Source organism: Tauraco erythrolophus, chromosome 6 (assembly GCF_009769465.1).
Source record: "Tauraco erythrolophus isolate bTauEry1 chromosome 6, bTauEry1.pri, whole genome shotgun sequence".
Lineage (NCBI taxonomy): Eukaryota > Metazoa > Chordata > Aves > Musophagiformes > Musophagidae > Tauraco > Tauraco erythrolophus.
This window is the reverse complement of record NC_141470.1, coordinates 5,833,120-5,854,293: the sequence shown is the minus strand read 5'-3', so window position 1 is coordinate 5,854,293 and position 21,174 is coordinate 5,833,120. Positions and strand designations below refer to the sequence as shown.

The window sequence follows — 21,174 nt, the reverse complement described above, 5'->3', positions numbered from 1 at the left end:
GGCACGTTTTAAAAGCATTCCCAGAGAATGCTGAAATTCAGCAGAAAAAGGCGAGTCCGGCGCTTGTTTTCCCGCGAAGGCTCACGCACATACTGGCGTTCACAAGGCATTCAGGAGCGCGGATACCTCCCCGGTGCCCCGCCGGGCGTGCAGCTAGCCATGCATAACAAATAACACGACCCCGTTGAATGGCCACCGAGCGAAGTCAAGCTGGTTGCCTGATCCATTTTTCATTGTTCGCCCGGCTTTTCCCGCTTTGAACCAGGGCTTGTGGCATCAGGAAGTTAAAAGGAGTCAGGAGGGGAGGAAAAGGGGGAGTGTTTCTTTTAAAAAGAGAGTGAGATTGGAGAGGAGGACACAGGCACTCCAAACCCTGTCTGTGCTTGGTATATTAGGCAGCCAGTGCTCTTGGCTGGGAGCCCAGGCGAGGCTTTTGTAATCAAAACATGATCTTGTATGCTGTGCAACCAGTGCTGAGAAAGGCCGTCTGATGGCTCTCCTCTTTTAGCTCTGCTCTGGAATCCGCCGGGCTTCGCCGCCGACGGCCAACATGCACCGAGCTGTGAGTGCTGTCTTTGTGGGGCCTGGGAGGGGCGCGGGGCGGCGGGGTCCCTCACCCAAAAAGCCTGTGAAACGGCTCGGACTCGCTTCCTTCAGGGTGGCCTTTTGGTGGCTGTCGCTTTGTGATTTTTTTTTTATCTCGCCTGGCTGCCAGCAGGCACGGGGAGCAAACAAGCTGCGCCGCATCGGGGAGGGGGGGGGTGCCGGGGGGCTGGATTTTGGGTGCCGGGGTTTGCACGTCCATCGCCAGGGCAGGTTGCGGTGGCTGGCTGAGGACAATGTGCCTCCTGGCAGGGTGGGAGACCGGGGTGGATAGCAAACAGAGGGACAGGGTGTGCTGGACGTTGCCTGTCCCGACAAGGGCTTCAGCCGCAGCTGTCAAGCAGAGGATATTCCTTAAAAAGAGCGGATGCATTTGCTTACGCAGAAGAGCGCTAGCTAAGGGCCCCGCTCCTCTCTCCTCTTCCCTCCCCCCCACCTTCTGTCTTTCTTGCTTTCCCAACCCTGCTGCCTCCGAGGTCTCTCGCTGCAGAAGCCGGCGATGGTGGCGGGATGTGGGAAAACGCTGCGCGCAGAGACAGCCTGGAGCCGGGCGTCCCTCCAGCCCCCGCGGAGCTGCGCAGCAAGTGCGCGTGCCGCTGAGGAGCGGGGGGACGACAGAACGAGATGTCGTCATTTAACCGGAGCACGAAGCCGCCAGCTTCCCATTTCTCCTTTTGTGACATTTTTATTCGCGAGAGAAAGAGGCCTCTCGTTCCGCGGCGTCATCGCGCAGCCTCGCTGTCTAGGGGGCATCGGGCTCGGCTGCTTTCTCATTTCAAAGCCATCGCGCGTTTGTTCTGCCAAAGCCATTTATAACTCTCCCGTCGCGGTGACATACGGGCACCTTGGCTCCCCGGAAGAGCTTTACACTGGGGAGGGCACAGTGGAGCCACTTTTCACCCTGAGCATCAGCTTCGGCACGGGCCGGGGCGGCGGATTCGTTCCAGAGGCGGAGGAAAGGGCACGGCCCCCCGTTATCGCTCTCGCTGGCTCGGCGCGGTGCCTGACGGGCAAACGCTGACTTGGCTTAACCGTACAATGGGTGAGCCCCTGCGAGCTGGTGCGTGGGCTCCGAGCACTGGGAGCTGCTGGGTGGCCCCGGGGCGTGTGGGCGAGGGACCCCCTCTCATCCGCAGCTCCCCAGCACTTGCCGAAACAGGTCGCGCAGAGATGGATACGTTAATGGCTTTATTAATAAAGAGGAGGAGAAGTGCTGAATACCAGCAAAACTTTCCTTCCAGTGACTTGTTTCCAGCTGGAAATGGAAGGACCCCCCTCCCCCCGGCCCTAGCTGTCTTGCAACGTAGGCAAAATGCTGACAAATGTGCGGTCGGAGAGGGAGAACGGCCTGACAGGTCTTTTCCATCTTTTCCCTTTGGAAAGAGAAGAGCACAAATACAATCTCTGCAGGAATTTTTAAATTCTCCCTGAGCCCGCAGCTCTGTCAGTCCTCCCTCAAAGGAATTTGAAGATGAAAGGGGTGTGTTTGAGGCCATGCACCACTTTGATCCCACCCTCAAGCAGCCAACACCCCAGCACTCACTCAGCAAACAGCCAACCTGCCAATTTAGCGCTCACAGAACAGCTTCTGTGCGGGTAAACACCAAATTCGGCCTTAATCAGCCTTGCAAAATGGCCACGAAAGTGGATCCACCCACATCCACAATATACTCACCTGTCGCGTCCCCGGGTGATTGATGGCAAGGGAAAAGCGTGTTTCGTTCTCCCGCAGACCTTGACAAAATCCCATTGTCCAGCAGGAGAATGTGTGGAGGCGGTTTCAATGCCCCTCTTGTTCCACCTGAGCACAAATGCGCGCCTGTGTCCCGGCGGAGCAGCCCTGGGCAAGGGCACTGATAAAATACCCCTCTGGGGGGATCCGAGTGAAGATGCACTTGTGCAGGATCCGAGGTTGGCTTTAGCAGACCGGTTCTCCTGCCTTTTCCTTCTCTGGTTTCTGACATCCAGCCCGCCTCCTCTGTGATGGCACCACGTTTTCAACCTTTTGTCCGTTTTCTCCAAAGCACGTTACGTACGCAGACTTCTCCCCCCATCCATGGATCTGTTATGTGCAGATCGAGCGTGGATCGGCTTGATCAGAGCCGAAATGGAGTCAGCTTTGGGTTTTTTTCATGTAAAGCCCTCGAAAGGAAGCGCCAGCCTTGCAGGGCTGCGTGGTGGTTCAGCAGCTGGATCCCCTTCCTTTGGAGGCACGCGCTGGCCACGCACACAGGGGTGGTTTGCAGCCCTGGTTCCCGGGAGGCCTGTGACCCTTTTGGAGGAGCAGTGATGTTAACCCCTGGCTGAATTCCGGTGCACTACCTAGAATTACTTTCCAAAGGGCCAGCTGATGAAATGTGCCCACATTCTTACTTGGTGTCCATCTCCCAGGTAGCTAAAAACCTTCCTATGGTAAGGTGGAAATTCCTGTGGCTCATCCAAAATCCTGTGCTTTCAAACGAGCAGGATATTCCCATCCTGGCGAAATGCTACATGACACACAAGTAGTCAAGGGTGAGGTTCACAGCACCTTAATTCTGCCTCGTTCAGTACCGTGTCATGCTGTGAACACGTGCATCCTCAGGAGGCTGGAGCCCCTGTACGTCACTGGATAAACATCGCAAACGTAGCTGGGGACATGGAGCAGAGTCAAAGGCTTTGCCTTCCCTGGGCTGTAGCTTCTGTGGTTTTACTCTTTGCCTTCAAGCCTGGGGCTTCTCACTGCACGTTTGCTCGGTTCAGGAAGGGCTGTGTTGAGCAGCACCCCACCATCCCCTCCTCCAGATCTCCACTGCTCCAATGGTTCCTCTGGTGTCCGAATTATGAGCAAGCAAAAGGCAACCGAGGTCTCCAGGAGAAACCCTCCGCTCCTGGGAGAAGGGCTTTGCAAGCCTGTTGGCTCCCACTGGAAGCCGGACCCTGGGGAGGGAGGCTGGCTGCCTGGATCACCGCCGGCACGAGGGCACCCCGGGCACGGCAGGCGTCCGCCCAGATCCTGTGTGCCCAGCTACTGTGGCCAGCTCCTGACGCAGCCTTCCCTGCAGGAGGTCACACCTGCCATGTCATGATTAATGAAGGAAAAACCTTCTGTCTGTGCAGAAGCTCTTCCCAGCTGTCCTGGTTTCAGCCGGGACAGAGTTAGTTTTGCTTTTCAGTAGCTGGAATGGTTCTGTTTGGGATTTAGCCTGGGATTTGCCAGGAGAAGAACGCTGACAGCGCACTGGTGTTTGCAGTGGGTGCTGAGACATTGAGGACTTTTCGGCTTCCCGTGTGTTCCCAGTGAGCAGGAGCACAACAGGCTGGGGGGGCATGGCCGGGACAAAGGGCCCACAACTCCTCTTTGGATTTGATTTTAGGCTTAGGATTGAGGGCAAACTGGCCAACGGAGTATTCCATATCCTGCAGCGTCATGCCCAGTATAGAAGAGGGTTGGCTGGGAAGTTTGCTCTCTTCTTGAGCTCTCGGTCTCTCGCAGTGCTCTCTCTCTCTCTCGCTGTCCGCTCGGGCCTCTCGCTCTTCCGGGATTGCGGTGTCAGGGCTTATCTGTTCTGGGATTGCTTGCTGGGATGGGATGGACATTGGTCACCAGGTGGTGAGCGATTACACTGTGCATCACTTGTTTGTGTAAGTTGTTATCATTTTTTATATTATCATATAATGTTACTATTAGTATTCTAATCATTATTACTTTAAATTCCATTTATTAAATTGTTCTTATCTCAACCCATGAGTCTCCTTCCCTTTTCCCTCTTAATTCTCTTCCCCATTCCCCGGAAGCGGAGGAGAGTGAGCGAGCGGCTGCATGGCGTTCAGAGCCAGCTGGGCTAACCGTGATGCCAGCCCTGCTGACACCTCACCAGTTAGCCCAGTACGCCCATGCAACGGGGGTGGTTTTAGGACCAGGCTTGCAGCCGCTGTCAGGTTAACAGCTGTCCCTGAGGCAAGCCCCTCTCCCAGCCCCAGGGAGACTCCCACAGTGGTGATGTTCTCCTGACGTTTGCTTCTGGATTCCTCCAAACTTTCCCAGCGCTGCGGGCAGTGCGCATCGCGCACGGCAGCTGGATGTGCCGCAGTGCTCCTGCAGCAGATTTACTGCACGGGGCCAAACGGCGGAGGCGGCAGGCTGGGGGCAGCCTGGGGGTGGGTAGAGTTGTGATGTCAGCGAAATGGGTCTCGAGGTGTGCAATGTCTGCTCAGAGGTTTGGCGTTCCTGTCCTCTCCTCCTCAATCTCACCTCGTCTTACCCAGCTCTCTGTGTGGGTGAAGGAGAGGGGGGATGCGAGGTCTCTGCAGCACGCAGATGCCATGCTGATAAGGAGAGCAAGAAAATGCTGTTTAAAAATAAACCTGTAGTGCCTTGGAGATCTCAGCCTTGCCACCTTCCTCTTCATGCAAACACCAGGCAGAGTCTAGACGATATGGATCAGCTTGCTGCAGCGAGTTGATACGCATCAGCATTAATTTTCGCTAGACATTGCTGTCACTAGAATTTAAAAAATCCAATTTGTTATCCTCTGTGGTAACCAAGGTGCTCTCTGAATGTAAATAGAGGGGAACTGATGTGCCTGAGAACAGCAGAACCAACAGCAGGAAGGGGTTCTGCATGCAGCTAATCAGCATGTTAACTCTGGAGCCTACTGACAGCCATCAAAGTGGGACATCAGCTTTTTGCTCCACCTACCTCATTGGTGAAAAAAAAATCTAATAAAAGAAAAGGTCAATTCTGTCAAGAAAAAGTCGTTTTACAAGATACAGTATTCTTTTCAATGGAGGACCAAGGGGAGAAGTGCTGGGGAAAGACACTGCCACTTCCCACCCTGAGCAAACAGAAGGGGCAGGCTTTGTGGTGTTGGTGTGATGACTGAGAAGAGCTTTGCTCCTTCTGTTTTCAGGAGGCCGCAGTGGATGATGCGATGTTAAGAAAGAAAGAGCAGAAAGATGTTGAACTCGATAAGAAAATCTTGGCTTTGCGGAAAAAGAATGAAGCGCTCATCCGAAGATACCAGGTAAGTCTGGAGGTTCTGACCTTCCCCAGCTCCCTTTTGGAGTCCTCACCTCACAGGGTAAAGAAAATGGCCAGCAGCGTTGCAGTGACTTTGTTAGATACCACCTTTCTATCAGACAGCCTTTGGAGCAGGGGGACAGAGCTCTGCTGTTAGCTACAGCTCCGGAATTGCGTTGGAAAGCAGGCTTGCTGACGCTTGCCTTGCTGCTGCAGCATCCCCTCTCGCCCTGCCATCTTCCTCCAGCTGTGTCGCACCTTTCCCACACCTTCACCTCGTGTTCCCTCAACTTTTTCCATGTGTTGTTCCCAGTGCCTCCTGCTTATCCTCTCAGATGCACAGGAAGTTACAGCCTCAAGACATTTCATAGGTTTATCTTCCCTACCAGGGCAGTGGCATGGCTTGAAGCTCTTCCCTGGAGAGTCTCAGTGTTTCTGTGGAGCACAGAGGTGTCCAAAAGAGTTTCCATGAAAAAAGGGAAGATGAAGGCAAATCAAGGCTTTAGTAGCCTGCTGGTTACTGCAGCCTTACCCTCCGCACCGGGAGGAAGTGCTCCAGCTCCATCCCCTATTTTTTTTGATCCTGCCTTGGCCAAGAGAGTCTACCCGGTGGCCTGCAGGAGATACCCAGCCTGGATCATATGAGCTGGTTTGGGTGACACTGTGGTAGCCTGGAGCTTTCTCTGTGAGTTTGTTGACCCTTCTCCAGGAGTGTCTGCGTACAGCAGTACAGAGTAGGACAGTCTGAGGGTACTACTGGCAGAAAGGTCCTCCTTAGCCTGTCTGGGATATTCTCCTGCCTGTGCCCATGGCCACTTGGCTTTAGGGGCTCTTTAATGTTTGCCAGCTGAGTGGACAGTCTCAAGTTTGACAAAGAACTATGCTGAAAACCTGAAAACCCAGAGCACATTTCATGTCTTGGACCCAGAGCTGAGAGACTGAGTGGTGCTCTGGGCTGGGTCTTGCTTAGAAGGCGTTTCCTTTTATACCATAGGAGCCATTTTGGACAGTTTCTGGTGGCAGCAAAAAATGGTACCTAGTGGAAAGCTCTGGGGAAGGTTGAATGTCACAAGCAGCTGAGGGAGAGGAACTCTTACTCCCCTATGAAACGCTACCCACCTGCCACCATCACTTGGCTGCTAGAAGAAGCTGCCTAGTAGATAGCCGGATCTCAGCCACCTTCCCTTCGCCACAGATGGTGCCCTGGCCCCAGACTGGCACAGGGACCTTGGCTCCTGTGCACAACCCTCCCGTTCTGCAGGCCTGATGTGTCTTCCAGCCCCTCCACAGGTCCAATACCCAATCTTTCCCACACCTCAAACTGATCATCTTCCCTGCCTGTCACGAAGGGACCCCTGTACCCTGTGCTTGCTTCCCATGGCATGTGCTGAGACCACAGTGGGCACCCTGAGCCAACAAGAGATTTGCTAAGGTGCCTGTGGCACAGGGACAGGTAATGCAGGTCACAGCCACCTGTGACCCCTTCCAAGGGCACACGGGTGGAACACAAGTTGGTCCACTCCCTCTTAGAGATGGAGGTGGATCCGTTTAGGAAAAATCCTAAACACGAAAATGGACAACATCTGTAGACATCCAGGTGCAGGCCGATGATAGGGATATATCTGTTTCAGGAAATAGAAGAGGACAAAAAGCGAGCTGAGCAGGAGGGAATGGCTGTTACCTCGAGGAGACCCAAGCAGGATGGACTCACTATTACCATCACCAAGGCTCACAACGTAAGTGCTGCTGTGCCTTCACCCCTGGCCAGCTCTCACTCCAGTCCTACCAGCAAAGCTTTTTCAGGCATGGGACATAGCTCCTAAGCCCTTGCAAAAGGATGTAGAAACTCTGCAGAGATGTGTGCTCCAAGTGATTTTAAGTGATCCACACAAATTTCCAGCCATGCCCAGGCACCCGTACCCCAGCACGCAGAATTAGCAAACAAATAAAGGAATGTGTGAACAGGCACGCTTGGCTCTGGATGGGTCCCAGGTGTGAATATTGCTGCAGATACGTAGGCAGAACCCATCAGGTGTATGTGTGTCATTGGAGACGTCAGGAATGCCTCTGAGGATGCCTGTAGGCTGGGCAAAGTCATGGGCTCCTTCGGCTTTGTGAGCGAGAAGAGCAAGTAGCCCTTGGTTGCTGTGTCCGCCAAGCCCTGCCCACCCCTCCTGGCAGTGGGGGCCTTGGCAAACCACCCAGCCAGTCCTGCTTTAACCCCTGGGGGAAGTCCCCTGCCAGCACAGAGCTCACAGAGCTCGCCGACAGCTGGCACTCCTGGGTTGACAGATCCAGGCTCGTGCGTTGCTCACTTCTCAATCACGCCCCGGCCCTTGCTTTTCTCCGGAGGTGCGCTGTTGCACACGTTTTTCTCTCATACAGGACCTGAAAGATGCAATTACCCAGACTGAACACTATGGACAAGATAGCCCAGCCCTCTCGATGGTGAGCACCACCCTCAGGAGCCATCCACTTGGCTTCCAAGGCCATCTCCATCAGGACTTAGGCTTTCCTGATCTAACTCAGAGTGCTGCAGAAAGAGCTGAGGATGACATTTGTTTCCTATAACTCTGGCATTTTAGTCTGAAATGTCAGATTTGTAAGTGCAAAGGATTTTCTAGACCCGCTGTAACTGTGGGTTTCGCTGCTGAGCAGACAAGGAGCCCCTTGTTCCCTAGGAATGTCACGGCACCGCGCCGGGCACAGACAGCTTCCTTGGGGCCAGGCCTGCCTTTCCTGTGGCTGCCCCCTGCTTGCGTGCAGGTGTGTTTGGGGAAGGGAGTCGCACTGGTGAGCCAAGGGACCTGCTTTTGCTAACAGAAGTGATTCGTTTTCCAGGACAAAAGGATTGTGAGCGAGAAATGGGGGAGCCCCTGTCCTACGAGCCCTGGGTTCGGCATTGGCAGTGAGGAAGAGGAGGAGGAGGAGGAAGCAGATCATATGTTCACATTCAGGATGGGGAAGAGGATGCAGCTGGCTGTTACCATGGACAACAAAGCCAAGGTGAGCAGGGAAGAGGATTCCTCTTACACTGCAGCCTCTTGACTTACAAAGGGGCTTCTGTCGGCCTCTTGCTTTAGCTTTCTGCTCAGCGTGTTCCCCAGTGTCTCATCTCCCAAGGGAGTAGTTCCCTTCCGGCTCCTGTTCTCACATTTTCAATCCTTCAGCACAGCCTCACTCCTCATCTCGAGTGGCCACACGCTTTCCTCCCCGTGTCTGATTCACCAGAATCAGCCCCCAGGCCTTGCCGAACCTCCCGGCGGCTCCATCCAGGCACACAGAGCCAGTTCCCTTTCTGAGAGATCAGTCACCCAGTTGCCCTCCTGGGCCACCGGTGGGATTGTTAAACTGTGTCGCTGTGCCTGGAAAGGGGATGGAAATAGATGGGAGCTTGGGCAGATTGAGCTGTGTTGCTCCCCAGCTATTCCCAGGAAGGCAGTGATGTTTGGTGGTAAAACCAGCATCGTTTCTCCCTGCTGCCGTATTCTAGAAAATCCTAAACACAGAATAAAAGCCGGAGTGACGTGGATATCTGTCGCAGTTGCCAATGTGATGTGCAGAAAATGTGACACAGTATTTGCAGATTTAATTAAAAATGGTGCGAAACAGCAAAAGTAATTGGGAACGCTACTTCATTTTTTAAATCCCAAAGCATCCCCTCCTGGGCACTACCCTGTCCCTCACGGAGTCTGTGCATCTGGATATAATGATCAAAGGATCCTAAGGGCAGCTGCGGCGTGTCGGGAGTTATTTGCCAGGAAGGGTTTGATAAAACTTTGGCAGTTGGTATTGGCAGCACGTCCGAGGAAGTACGTGCCTGTATGAGCTTCACGCTCCTGTTTGCTTCACTTGGAGTATATCTGAGAGGGCTGATCTTGTTCTCACTGGAGTTAGTGGGTTTGACCACAAGATAATCAGGAACGAGGATCAGAAGTGCTACTTTCTTTGGAAAAATGGAATATCTGCGTACACAGATGCACCTGTACGGGAACTCGGGGAAACTCTCCCGTCACTGGGTCCCTGGAGGGAGATTATTGCTGCAGGTGATATTTCTTGCCTTTTAATATTTTCCAAAATAGCAAAGAGGCATTCTTACCTATTTGTTGATGAAGATTAAGAAGACACCAGTGAGAAACTGGAGGCACAACGCCCAGGTGAGCACAGCCCCTTTGTGCTGAGCGTCCCAACACGAAGGAGAAGACAAACCTCGGCCGGCGCCGTGCCTCGCTGAGACGTCGGGGCGGACGAGGCCAGCGCCCGTCTCCGGCACGGCAGCGCTGTGAAAAGGAAACGGTGGCTGCAGCTGGTGCTCCCGTGGGCCCTCTTTTGGGCACAGCGACATGCTTGGCCCACAAAATGAGAGTGGGCTTTTTTTGAACCGAGGTCTGAGCCAAAGACATTTCCCAGGGTAGTGAAGCGAATCCCCACCCTTCCTGCTACCCTGGTGCTTCGGGGTAGGAGTGCTGAAAACCTTGGCTGTAAACAAAAGGCAGAGAGCCATTTCTCCCTCTGAGGCAGCTTGGAAATATTTTTGTGATTTTGTACCTCAAATGCCGTTTCATTTCTGTTTCTCCGTGACCCGGTTGCCCTTTCTTTCCATGAAGAAATAGGTCACAACGACTGTGCCATTAGAAAGTCTTTGTATGTTACCTTGAAGGAACTGAATCATTTAGGAAATAATGCACCTTTCAGAATGATTTTTCAGGAGAAAGGGACAGAGGCATCTCATTTCCTTTGTTCCAGATAGATTTCTGGTAGCGCGAACATCCCCTCGAAATGAAATCTCATTCCAGCACAACTGAACCACGTCCTGATGGACGGGGGAAATTTCTGGTTTTTGGAAAAAAACAGAGGGTACACAGGAGTCTAACCATTCTCATTACTGGCTAAACTTTACCAGTGAGATACTTGAGAGTCTTCTCCAAGGTTTCTCATGGCTGTGTAGCTCTGCACGGGGAGCTTATATTGGAAGCAATTACCTTCGCAGAGCGAGCAGCTCTCGCAGGCAGGCCATGTCCCCCGGAGCCCTTCCCATAATATGCAGCTCAGGATTCAAGTCCTAGATGGGGATTTGTATTAGCACAAAGCGCTGGCAGCTAAATCACATTGCTGCCTTAAATTCCATGCCAGGGTTTTTCAGCATGGCCAGTTAATAGACCTCTGAGATTTTTCTGTTGGAAACGCAGACCTCTGTGGAAACTCCCCGTAAGTTCCCTGCTGTGTAGTGTGTAGGAATTTGCTTCCATGAAGCACCTTTCACCGGCCTTAGAAGCCCCCAAAAGCCTCCTGAGTGTTGGTGTAAAGCACGACCCAGCAGCCTGACTTGATGACAGAGGAAAACTGATTTATCGGTGAATGTTCCAGTGGAATCAATCCAGAACCTTCCTTTAGCTAAATACAGTTCTCAAAACGGATGAGTAGGAAGAGCATTAGACCATAATGGGTGAAAGGGAAAAATTAGTAGGATTTTGGACAAAATTGTATTTGATATCATATGAAGTACAAGCTTATTTGTTGCTACTGCCCTGTTAAGGCATCCTCTGGGCAGCTTAAAAGAGAGGGTAGAGGATTTGCTTCGGCTCCCCGGTGAGCAAGGCTTCACCAGGTGTCCCTGGAGAGACTTGCTCAGGGATACCGGGATGACTAAATGGGCCATCACCATCCTTCCTAAGACCGTTGCAAGGTTCAAGCAACAGAGTGGCTGGGCTGTGCAGAAAACCATTTACATCTAAACCTAAATATCACAAATCACTGCAAAGGGAGAAGCCCCAAAGGAAAAGCAGCTGGGAAATTGCATAAACTGGACAGAAGTCCAGGGGTTTCATCTGTTCCCCACGTTCTTTTTCCCGACGCTCCTCAGATGGGTATTTTTCACACTACCTTTGCAATCTGGGGCATGCCTCAGACGTCGGGTGGACACTTCTCCATTTACAGTTTCTCAGTGAAATGCTGCAAAAGGGAAGCAGTGTGGGTTTGTCTGACTGTGGCTAAGTAGCTAGTGCCAGTCTCGGATCTCCTGCAGGCAGTGAGTGAACCAGGACAGGCCTGTGGAGGGGCAGAGGTGGTTCTGCCAGGCTCTGCCCCGCTCTCTGTTCCCGTTGGCCCTGCATGGGCACTTTCCTCCTCTGCCATCCCTGGCTTTGGGATCTAGCCCTCCGAGGGCCAGGATTTCCCAATGTGAGACAAGCGATCTAGGTGATAATAAACAAGAGGAAGAAGGCACACTGGGCACATTAAGCAGAACGTGCCCTCGGGCGGCGTGTCTTAGCCAGAAGCAATATGGGGAGCGAGGGAGGGAGGGAGAGAGATTTTACACAGGAAAACTGGTGGTTTCCCAGCCTGTGTGTGTCTCGCTATCACAGCTCTGCTAAATAGATATTTCCTGTACCAGCCTCCGAGCCTTCCTTGCCATCTGCTCCGTAAACGGCAGGCTTTAATTGCTTTGCCAGCGTGCCAGCCTTCCCGCTGTGCCTTTTAACATCCGATGGCCCAAGGAAGGTGCTGCCTCCCGGTAAATCCAGTTGTGTGCTTTGAGGCATCCGTCCTGCTCATGGTGTTTGAGCAATGGTTTTCCATTTTTGGAAACCTCTGCAATGGTTTTCAGGTTTTCAGGTGGCAGCTTTGCTGTGGTTTGCACTCAGGGCCTGTGTCCCTCCTCGGGAAGGACCTCCTCAGATAACAAGCGATGAAGCCACCTTCCAAACATACCCACCCAGTGCTGGGCCTCCCAGGCAGGAGTTACTTGTGCCCGTGTTCTCTGTCTGAAGGACAGGCCATCGCCTGTCACATCATAAACACTGAAGAGCTCGAGGGAACAGCTGTTGACTTAAGCTAGAATTAATGTTTGATGTGCAAGTTAGGAATGAATAGCTTGCTATTACCTTGCTAAGCCATCACTGCGCTTACTTTCTTAATTAAAAAAAATTATTAACTACAATGCTAAACACCTAATATCGGTGCTCTGTTTAGGGCAGAGCAAGCCCAGCTCTCCAGTTAATTAACTAATCTCCAGTTAGTTAATTAACTAATCTAGCAGTACCACCTAGGATTACCATACAAGCCTGCTCAGGGCATAAAGGAGGGAAGATTTAGTTCCTTCAATGTCCCAGGAAACTCAGGATTATCCCTGGAGCAAAGATATTTCCTGGGAATAATAACCATTGAAGAATAAAGCGATGTGCAGCTTCAGCACCGAAGTATCTAGCAAGCTGGAGTGATTCAGTGGTTCCAAAGCAAAGCCAAACTGCATTTTCAGCCTCGGAATTGTGCTATAAATAGAGCGAGGAGACGGGACAGCAAGCAGTTAAGAGCCTGCTCTGCAAGGCGAGATGTGTCCAGCTGCCTTCAGAGGATGTCAGCAGATCTCAGCTCTTCCCCAGACACATTACAGACTGGGCCCTGTACCGGAGGGTCCAACTTGAGTCATTCCCGTGACTCCCAAGAGCTTTGCTTTTACACTTTTTGTTTTTTGGAGAACACAGTTCTTTGTGGGGACTGTCTGCGTGTTTTGGAAACAGCAGGGCCTTGCTGGGGCTGCAGAGCTCCTCGGTGGCAGCAGGCAGCCTCCTCGGCTGGAGGGTCTCTGCCAGGGAGGCAGATGCTAGGGAAAAGAAATTCCTTCGTAGAAAATTGCTTTACAGATTGCTTGGAGCGATTGCCCAGATTGCTTTACAGAGCCCTCCTCCCCAACGGTGCGAGCGAGGAGCAGGTTTTTAGGAGAGACTGGTGTGGGGAGAGAAAGAAGAGAGGTGCAGCCTCTTATACCTCAGTTCCAAAACAGGGGGCCTGTATTTGTCCCTCTTGTGACTCCACGGAAGTTTCTGGGGTTGAGTCACAGACCCATGATGTGTAGGGGGCCCCAAAAATCTGCTAAGCACTTTTCTTCCATGTCTTCCGTGCATAAGAAAAGGTTTTGTTTTCCTTATAAAGGGGAACTGTGAAGCACACACAAGGATGCTTATCACTTCATCCTTTCTAGCTGTGGGAGAAGGTTTAAATAAGAAGGCTCAGGCTCTCAGAGCAGCTGACAACGTTTCAGTTTTCACTGCCTTTTAATCCCAACGGGAAGTGTTTGTTCACTTATCTGGAAGACACATGATTCAGTTAGCATAACTTTGCAAGCTGCCCTAAAGAGGTGTGCATTTACATAGTCTTTAGTGGAAGAGTTCAATAAAACTGCATTTTCTTGTGTTTATCCCACAGAAAGAGCAGGGACATGGCCTGTTAGTGCTGATACACAGTAACTTCCTAAAACGACCATGTTAATACTGTGTTTCTGAGCTCCTAGATCATCTCAGTGTAACTGCCAATCTGGATGAGACCAGAGGCTACTCTTGTGGGCACAGACGCTGCCCAGGAACCCAGAGGGGATGGCAGGAAAGATTTGCAGCTTCAAATTATCCAGCTCGGCTCTGTGGTCTGAAATACGAGACCAAGACAGTCTATTCAAAAGGTTAATTTTTCTTCCACCCGCGTCCGTTAACACTGATTTGCACTGACATAAAGGAAAAAACACATCGGTTTCTTCGACTGCAAGCAGCAATCCTGTGCTGACCGTTCTAATCCAGTCTCCAGTTTCAGTTTCAGTGAAATTTAGGAGCAAAATACATCAATCATAGAACATAAACAGAACATGAAATATTCTTTCTGTTTTAAAACATCCTGTGTTTGTGTTGGCTAATAGTTCTGGCAATGGAAACATGTCACCTTTGGACATGGTGCGATTCCGTCATTCGGAAGCAGGTGCCACTCAAAAGCCCAGACCGAAGGGCTTGTCTGCTGCGTGGCTGACTGATCCTGAATTCTGGTCTGTGCTACCTGGTTCTAGTTGCATAAAAGCCAGAGCTTCAGAAAACAGGCAAAGCTACTAAATTCGTGCTTGCACGTTAAATTCGTTACTTGCACACATCTGCATATCCATATACACACATACGCAGGTGTAAAACCTAAATAAGTTTCACTTCACAGCTGAAGCAGGCTGTAGACTCGGGCACAATGATAGAGTCATATAATAGCTGAGGTGGGATGGGATCTCTGTGGGTCGTCTCCTCTGATCTTCTGCTAAAAAGTTATCTTCAAAGTTATCGCAGGTTGCTCAGGGCTGAGTCCGATCAAGTTCTGAAAATCTACGGTGACGGGATTTCACCATAGGATGCTTTTTGGGCACCTATTTCCAAGTGTTTGACTACCACCATTGTGACTTTTTTTCCCTTACTTCCAGTTGACTTTGCCTTCTGGCAGATTGTGTCTGTTGCCTCTTGCCCTTTCACTGTGTGCTTCCAGGAGGAGCCGGGCTCAGTTCTTTTCAGAACACCTTTTCAGACAGAGGAATACTGCAATTAGGTTCCCTCTTTGCCTTCTCTTCTCTCTGCAGACTTAACAAATGCAGCCTCACCATGTGCATCCCATGCTCCAGCCCTGTAACCATCTTGATGGCCCTCCACTAGACTCTTTCCAGTTTGTCTGTACCTCTCTCATCTCGCAGGGAAGGGGAACATTCGTTGTCCATGAAAGTCAACCAGGTCTCCTGGGCTCCTTTCTCCTTCAAGACAGCTTCCTGCAGGCTCCTGTCTGCCAGTTCCCTGAAACGATCCAACATCTGCTTTCCTGAAGCCCATGGTCTCTAGTCTGCTGCTTGCCTTCCTTACTGCTCTCAGGCTCCTAAAATCCACTGTCTTCTGGTCACTGCTGCCAAAGCTGCCATTGACCTTCATATCTTCAACCAGTTCTGACTTGATTTTAGGAATCAGGCAGTCACTAAACTGCAGTAACGTAATCACTCGTAACACCGTGACTGCAACGGGACGTGTAATTCAGGGCAGTGTAGTACACCCTATCCGTGGAAGGGGAGTAAAGCTAGGATTTCAGAGCAGTTTAGATTCCAGTTTGAACTTACCGGCTCTTCCTGCTGTCTGACAGAATCATATTCTTCTCAAGACAGATACATAAACTAAAACTTTTAAAACAGCCCACAGAGTTTATGGGTATGGGCACTTTTCCAGGACATGTATCTGGGCTGCCGGTAAACGTACACCTAAATGTCTGGATATGGTAGATGCCAAGACAGTTATACTCCATATTTAAATGATTACCTATTCTCTTGACTATCAGATTTTACTCTCTCAGGAAAAAGATCTTGATATCTCTAGGGTTGGCTCACAGATGTTGGTCCTCAGCAGCAGTCGAAGCAGGAGGCTGCATTGGCACAAACATAGAGAACAACAGAGAAAGTACTAGAATGGCATTGAAGAGGTCCGTGCTTTGAACGCAACATGTGGCTCCACTTGTTTCCAGAAAAGCAGAAATCGCAAGGGCCCTGCTAAGGGCAGCAAAACTTGTTAGGAGCTACAGCTGAAAGCTAAACCCAGAGCTGCACATACTCAAGGGAATGCACAAAAAGGTTCCTACCACGTCCACACAGCCCTGGCAGACAGAACTGGTGGCAGTGCAGGGACCCACTCCTCCTCTCGAACGCACCAGGCTAACTCAAGAACTGTCTCTGCTGAGACAGCAAAATTACACAAATGTGAAAGAAGAATAAACAAGAGACTGAAGGTCTGATGCTAGAAATGCTCCAGTACCTCCTAAAACATTTATCATGCGTTAGGAAGCTCGATGACTGGACAAGCAATAAAAAAGGTCTTGCTGACGGAGGCTGTCTGCAGCAAGGCTCCCTCCATGCTAACATCTGCACTTCTGGCAGAGCCAAGTGAAGATGAGGCTAATGCAAGACATCTTGCTATCATATGTCACGGCAAATTCACTGGTGCTTGCAAGACTTCCATACGAATCAGAGGTCAGTGTGTGCTGTTTGTTTTTGAAACTCTTGCTCTCGTAGCAACAAGGAGCTCCCAAGTTTCACTGAAGTTTACTTGGAGATTTTGAGCTCCTTTGGAATCAAGGCTCCAGTATGTGTGGAAGCTCAAGGAGAAAAACAGGAAAATATACCATCCTTTAGAGAGGGAAGCTCCTGAGGTTCATTCATCCCTGGTAAAGTCGAGCAGTGGAATCATACAGGTGAAGAGAAAAGAAAAAGATCAGAGATAGAAATGGAGACGACTTATTAAGTCTCTTGTCTCCTTGAAAGGCAAAAATAAAAAGGCACATGATGGAACTGAAAGATGATACTTTTAAATGAGAAGAAGTATGCATTTTTGTACAAAAGATGTGCTCATTTTGTGGAAGTGATGGCTGAGGGCGCTGGCAGGAGCTCAGCCAGTAACAAAGATAATTAACAAAATAAGAAGCAGATGTAAATCCATGCAGTAAAGTCATGAACTGATACAGACAGCTGGAAATAATATCTGAAAGAGGTAAACTGCCCTTGTTTGAGGAGTTTATGTATCAGTTTTCTAAACCATTCCACTGCTGAATAAATCATTCCAGAAACATGAACGCACGAGGACTGTGAAGGTGATGAATTATCAAGTGTTAATACACTTCAGGGTAGTAACTGCTTTGTGGGCAGGGTGGGACGGAACACCACTGTTTCTCTTTCACCCTCTAGGCTTCTGCTCCAGCGTAGCCTCCCATTTTATGGGGCCATGTTGTTTGGTGAGAGGACAACTTCACGTTTGTTTCAAAGACACAAATGCAAGATGGCTCGCCTGTCTGAAATAAAACCATCAAACAATGTTCATGCTGCAGAGCATCTGAACAGGGTAAATCCCGTGCTACCTAAGTTGTGCTTAGCTAAAACGTGTCTACATAATGCTACATATCCCTCAAAGTAGGGTGGCAGCTTTATAAACTAAGACAACTGACTGTCTGGCTCATGTTTCTGTTCCACCAGACCAAAATCCTTTGCAGTTTGGGGATGGCCGCTCTCCTAGGAAGGGCACAGCACAGGGCTAGTGGAGGTGTTGTTAACTCATCCCATCCTTTCCAGGGCAAGCGGATCGTCAGTGAGAAACGCCCCGAGTGCTTCCCTGGCCCAGGCAGAGTGCCAGACCTGGGTGAAGAAGAGACAGACCATTTGGTGGCGTTCCGCCGGGGCAGGAGGATGCAGATTGCCATCACCATGGATAACAAGGAAAAAGTAAGTGCATCGTGAAATGACTGCTCTGCAATGTATCGGTGGCGTCCACTTCTTCTACTGGCATGAGAAGGACCATGGAGCCAGACGAGGAGCTGGCCCAGCAACAGGACACTGGGAAAGACTATATGTTATTAATAGTGTGGAACCTATCCCCATAAAAATCTCTGGCTTCCGTCACTGTGAAAGAGGAAAGGCTATGATCCTTTCCCTTCCCTGTCATCCTAGCTAGAGCTAGCAGGCTCTTAAACATACTGGGTCCGTAAGAGATATCAGATGCTGTTTTGGGAGGATCAATGAAAGCACTGCCAGGCATGGGGCATGAATCTCACCTCCTGTCTCTTACCAACCTCTTTGCGGTGCCACGCAGCAGACTGAGTCAGGAGCACTCTCCTCTTGACTCACTGCACAGCTTAAAAGTTAACAGAGCTGGGCAGTGCCTGCTTCTTAACCCAAGTCCTGCTATGCCAGGCCATAACCTGGCTGGCTGAACTTTGTTAATCTTTGAAACATATTTCAAATACTTCTTCGCAAATACCTTCCTCTTCACACACACGGAGGCATGTGATATTTTCCTATTTGAGAGAACGCACAGATAAGTAAGAATGCCTGCAGCAAACAGGGTCAGCAAAGACTGTGAAGGAAAACAACACGTAGTGTGGCTGCCAAACACACCCCGGAACGCTGGGAGACCTGTGCAGCACCCTCTCTGGGCCAGCAGCCATCCATCTGCTAACTGCCCACGTTAGTCTTCAGCTTCTCCTCCTCCCCAGAGTTTACCTCAGGCTCTGGAAGCCCATGTGCTCCTTTCCCATGGCTACTAAGCAGTTTTTTGAATGCCATAAACCTCATACAGGCTGCCTGATTATTGAGCCACTAGTAGCTATCCCCTCGCCAGAGGTTCCTGTGGCAGCTGTCACCCGCTTCAGTCTTGGCATCACAAACACACCTAGACATGATGGTAGGATGGGAGTGACCTGACCATGCCTGTGCTGTAGCTATCCTTGAGGCTGTCAAATGTCATTCTGGGATGTGCAGGGCAAGTCTCTCCGCTTCTGCTCTTGCTGGGCTTGTTTAAATACTTATCTCTGAGGTCACCAAGGCTGGGACTGTGCTAGGAGACAGCAGCCGGAGGAGTGCCTAGATTTTGGCTTTGGATCCTGTGCTGTAAGTGCATGCACAGTCCTGGAAAGGGTAATATCTCATATGCTTTTATTATGGATCATGAAATTTGAGGCTGAGGGTCCATATATGTGGTTTTGGCGATGCCTTGCTCACGTTGGCCCCAAAGCAGCTCGATTCAGAGCGTGTGTGAGAGCAGGCCTGCAGCTGTGCTAGCTGAACACCATATCTGCCTACACCTTTTCACAGGAACCACTGAGGATCTGATGCTTTGGATCGTAGGCTGGCAAAGAGGGTGTGGAGTCCCTAATGCCTGGCAGATTTGATTCTGGTGATTCAGCAGAGGTTGGTGTCTTGGGTCTTTCAGCTTCTACTGTGCTGCCATTCATTTAAGTTCACTCGTTTAAATTCATTCCCAATGAACACAGTTACCTCCGTATAGCAGTGCCAGGAGCTCACATAACTCTGCCAGCCCTCCTTCCCTCAATTGTACGTAGCCACAGTGGTCTTCTTCACACTGCTTGGGCTAGAAGGTAATCCTGATAATCCCCAGGAATGCAAACAGCTCTGTGCTGCTCCTCTTCAGATACCAAAGTTCATTTAAAGCCTTCCCTGTTTTTTTCCTGTAATCCAAATCCAGTCGCTCAGTTGGCAGAGGGTTGGATTGAAGCTCGGGCACCTTCTAGCAGCAGCAGGCTGTGAAGAAGGTCTGCTAGGTGCTGGCGTCTGCAGGGAGAAGGATTCTGCAGAGCCATTCCATGCCTTCACGCCTTGGCTGGAAAGGAGAAGGATCTCTGTCAGGAGCACAGGAAAGCCACAGAGGCTTCGTATAACTCCATCTATCAAACACTGCTACTGAGGAGCAGTATATGCCCTCAGCCTTGCTTAAGACCAAAAAGAAAGATCAGTTTGACTTGATCACCTGGTCTTCTGGCTGGACAGATAGCCTGGCTCAAGGGCAGTCTTGGACTAACGTTGCTGGCAAGCCCTGTTTAGTGATAGCATCACTTCTTGCTGGCACAGAAAAACTCCCCTGCTTTCTGTGACTGAGCTCTGATGCACACCTCTCCCAGGCTCTTGGCAGCTCACGGAGAGCAGAACGGGGACTCACTGCTCCCTGGAAGTCACAGAATCATAGAATGGTTCAAAGTCAGAGTGCTTTCAGGGACCGTGGCTCGCCAGGAGGCAGGGAGCAAGCACAGGGGCTGCCACGGAGCACACCTCCCGCGGCAGGGCGATGGAGGGGCCGCCAGCGCACGTTAATGAGCTTATTTTAAAAACAGGGTTTTCTGGGAGTATTTGTTGTCATTCTTTGGATTCCCCTTATCATTTAGAAAAGGATACAAAACCATGTGTTTGAAACTCTAGTTTCTGATCCCTGTTACTGGCTGGATATATTTCAGCTGAGCTCAGGAGATTTCCTTGTTCCTGATGGTTTCCCTAGGCTGCCCAGGCCCTGTTCCATCCCTAGTTAATGAAGATCTCTTCAGGTTACTATTGTGTGACTTCAGGCAACAGCTAGAACAGCCAGGACAAAAACCAGCTCCCAGCACGCAGGCACCTCACAACACGACTCAAAGGATGTGGCTGTAAGAGAGTTAAATGGTTGGATTTCACGGTCGCCTCTGCAAGCTACTTTCTTCCATCTGCACTTGGTCAACCTTTTCCCAGGATCAGTGACAGAAGCAGATGGGGCCTGAAGTGACGGGTCACGTTGGCATCTCACACATGGTGCCAGCTTGGGCTGGTTGAGGGAAGGGAGATTTGGTCTGGCCCACCCCGTTGGGTCGCTTCAGCTGTTGCTAAGCTCTGTTAAGGGTTACTGTTTTAAACAAGTGCTTCTTTCTACTGGGGGTGATAGTGCTTGGAAAATTGAAACCAGGCAAGTCCGTCTCACATGCTGTGCCTCAGTGCCATGTGTTTCTCCGGGAGGCACTGGAAGACTGCGGTGCAGAGAGCAGGTCCCAATTAGTCATACCAAAACGTTTAAAACCTCTGTGAAATAATTTTAGCCAGCAGAACTCAGCGTGTGTCACAGGGATGTCGAATACAGCAATTCATTTTGGAAACGGAGGCCGTGTTGTGATCACAGCACCTACAAACGGTGACAGCCCTGGGCTCCAGCTCCCCCCACGCAGACAGGGCACCTCTGCCATCCTCGCCATGGTGGCAACGAGCACGGGAGCCACGCTGAGCGGCTCAGCGCTGCACCGCTTCAGGAGAGCTGGGAAACAGGGAACCAGCTGGGAAACAGGGAACCAGCTGGTTCCTGTTGGAAGGCAGCCCTGGGGGGCTCTGCAGCCCAAAGCCACCCCAGTGCCGCAGATGGGCTGGGACCAGTGAGGGCCATGCGCTGCCAACAGCGTTACCGCAGCAGCGTGTGCACTAACGCTGTTGGCAGCAGCAGCAG

General features: G+C 50.9%; 1 protein-coding gene across 1 annotated transcript in view; it reads left to right on the top strand.

Annotated features, from left to right (window-relative positions):
- The first annotated feature begins 550 nt into the window (after positions 1–550).
- Positions 551–21,174, top strand: part of CCDC9B (coiled-coil domain containing 9B) — a 39,897-nt gene continuing 19,273 nt past the window's right edge. The window contains exons 1-6 of the mRNA XM_086613985.1: positions 551–562; positions 5,496–5,609; positions 7,237–7,341; positions 7,991–8,053; positions 8,447–8,611; positions 17,496–17,645. Of these exons, the coding sequence (XP_086470111.1) occupies positions 551–562; positions 5,496–5,609; positions 7,237–7,341; positions 7,991–8,053; positions 8,447–8,611; positions 17,496–17,645 (609 nt within the window). The remainder of the gene's footprint in view (positions 563–5,495; positions 5,610–7,236; positions 7,342–7,990; positions 8,054–8,446; positions 8,612–17,495; positions 17,646–21,174) is intronic.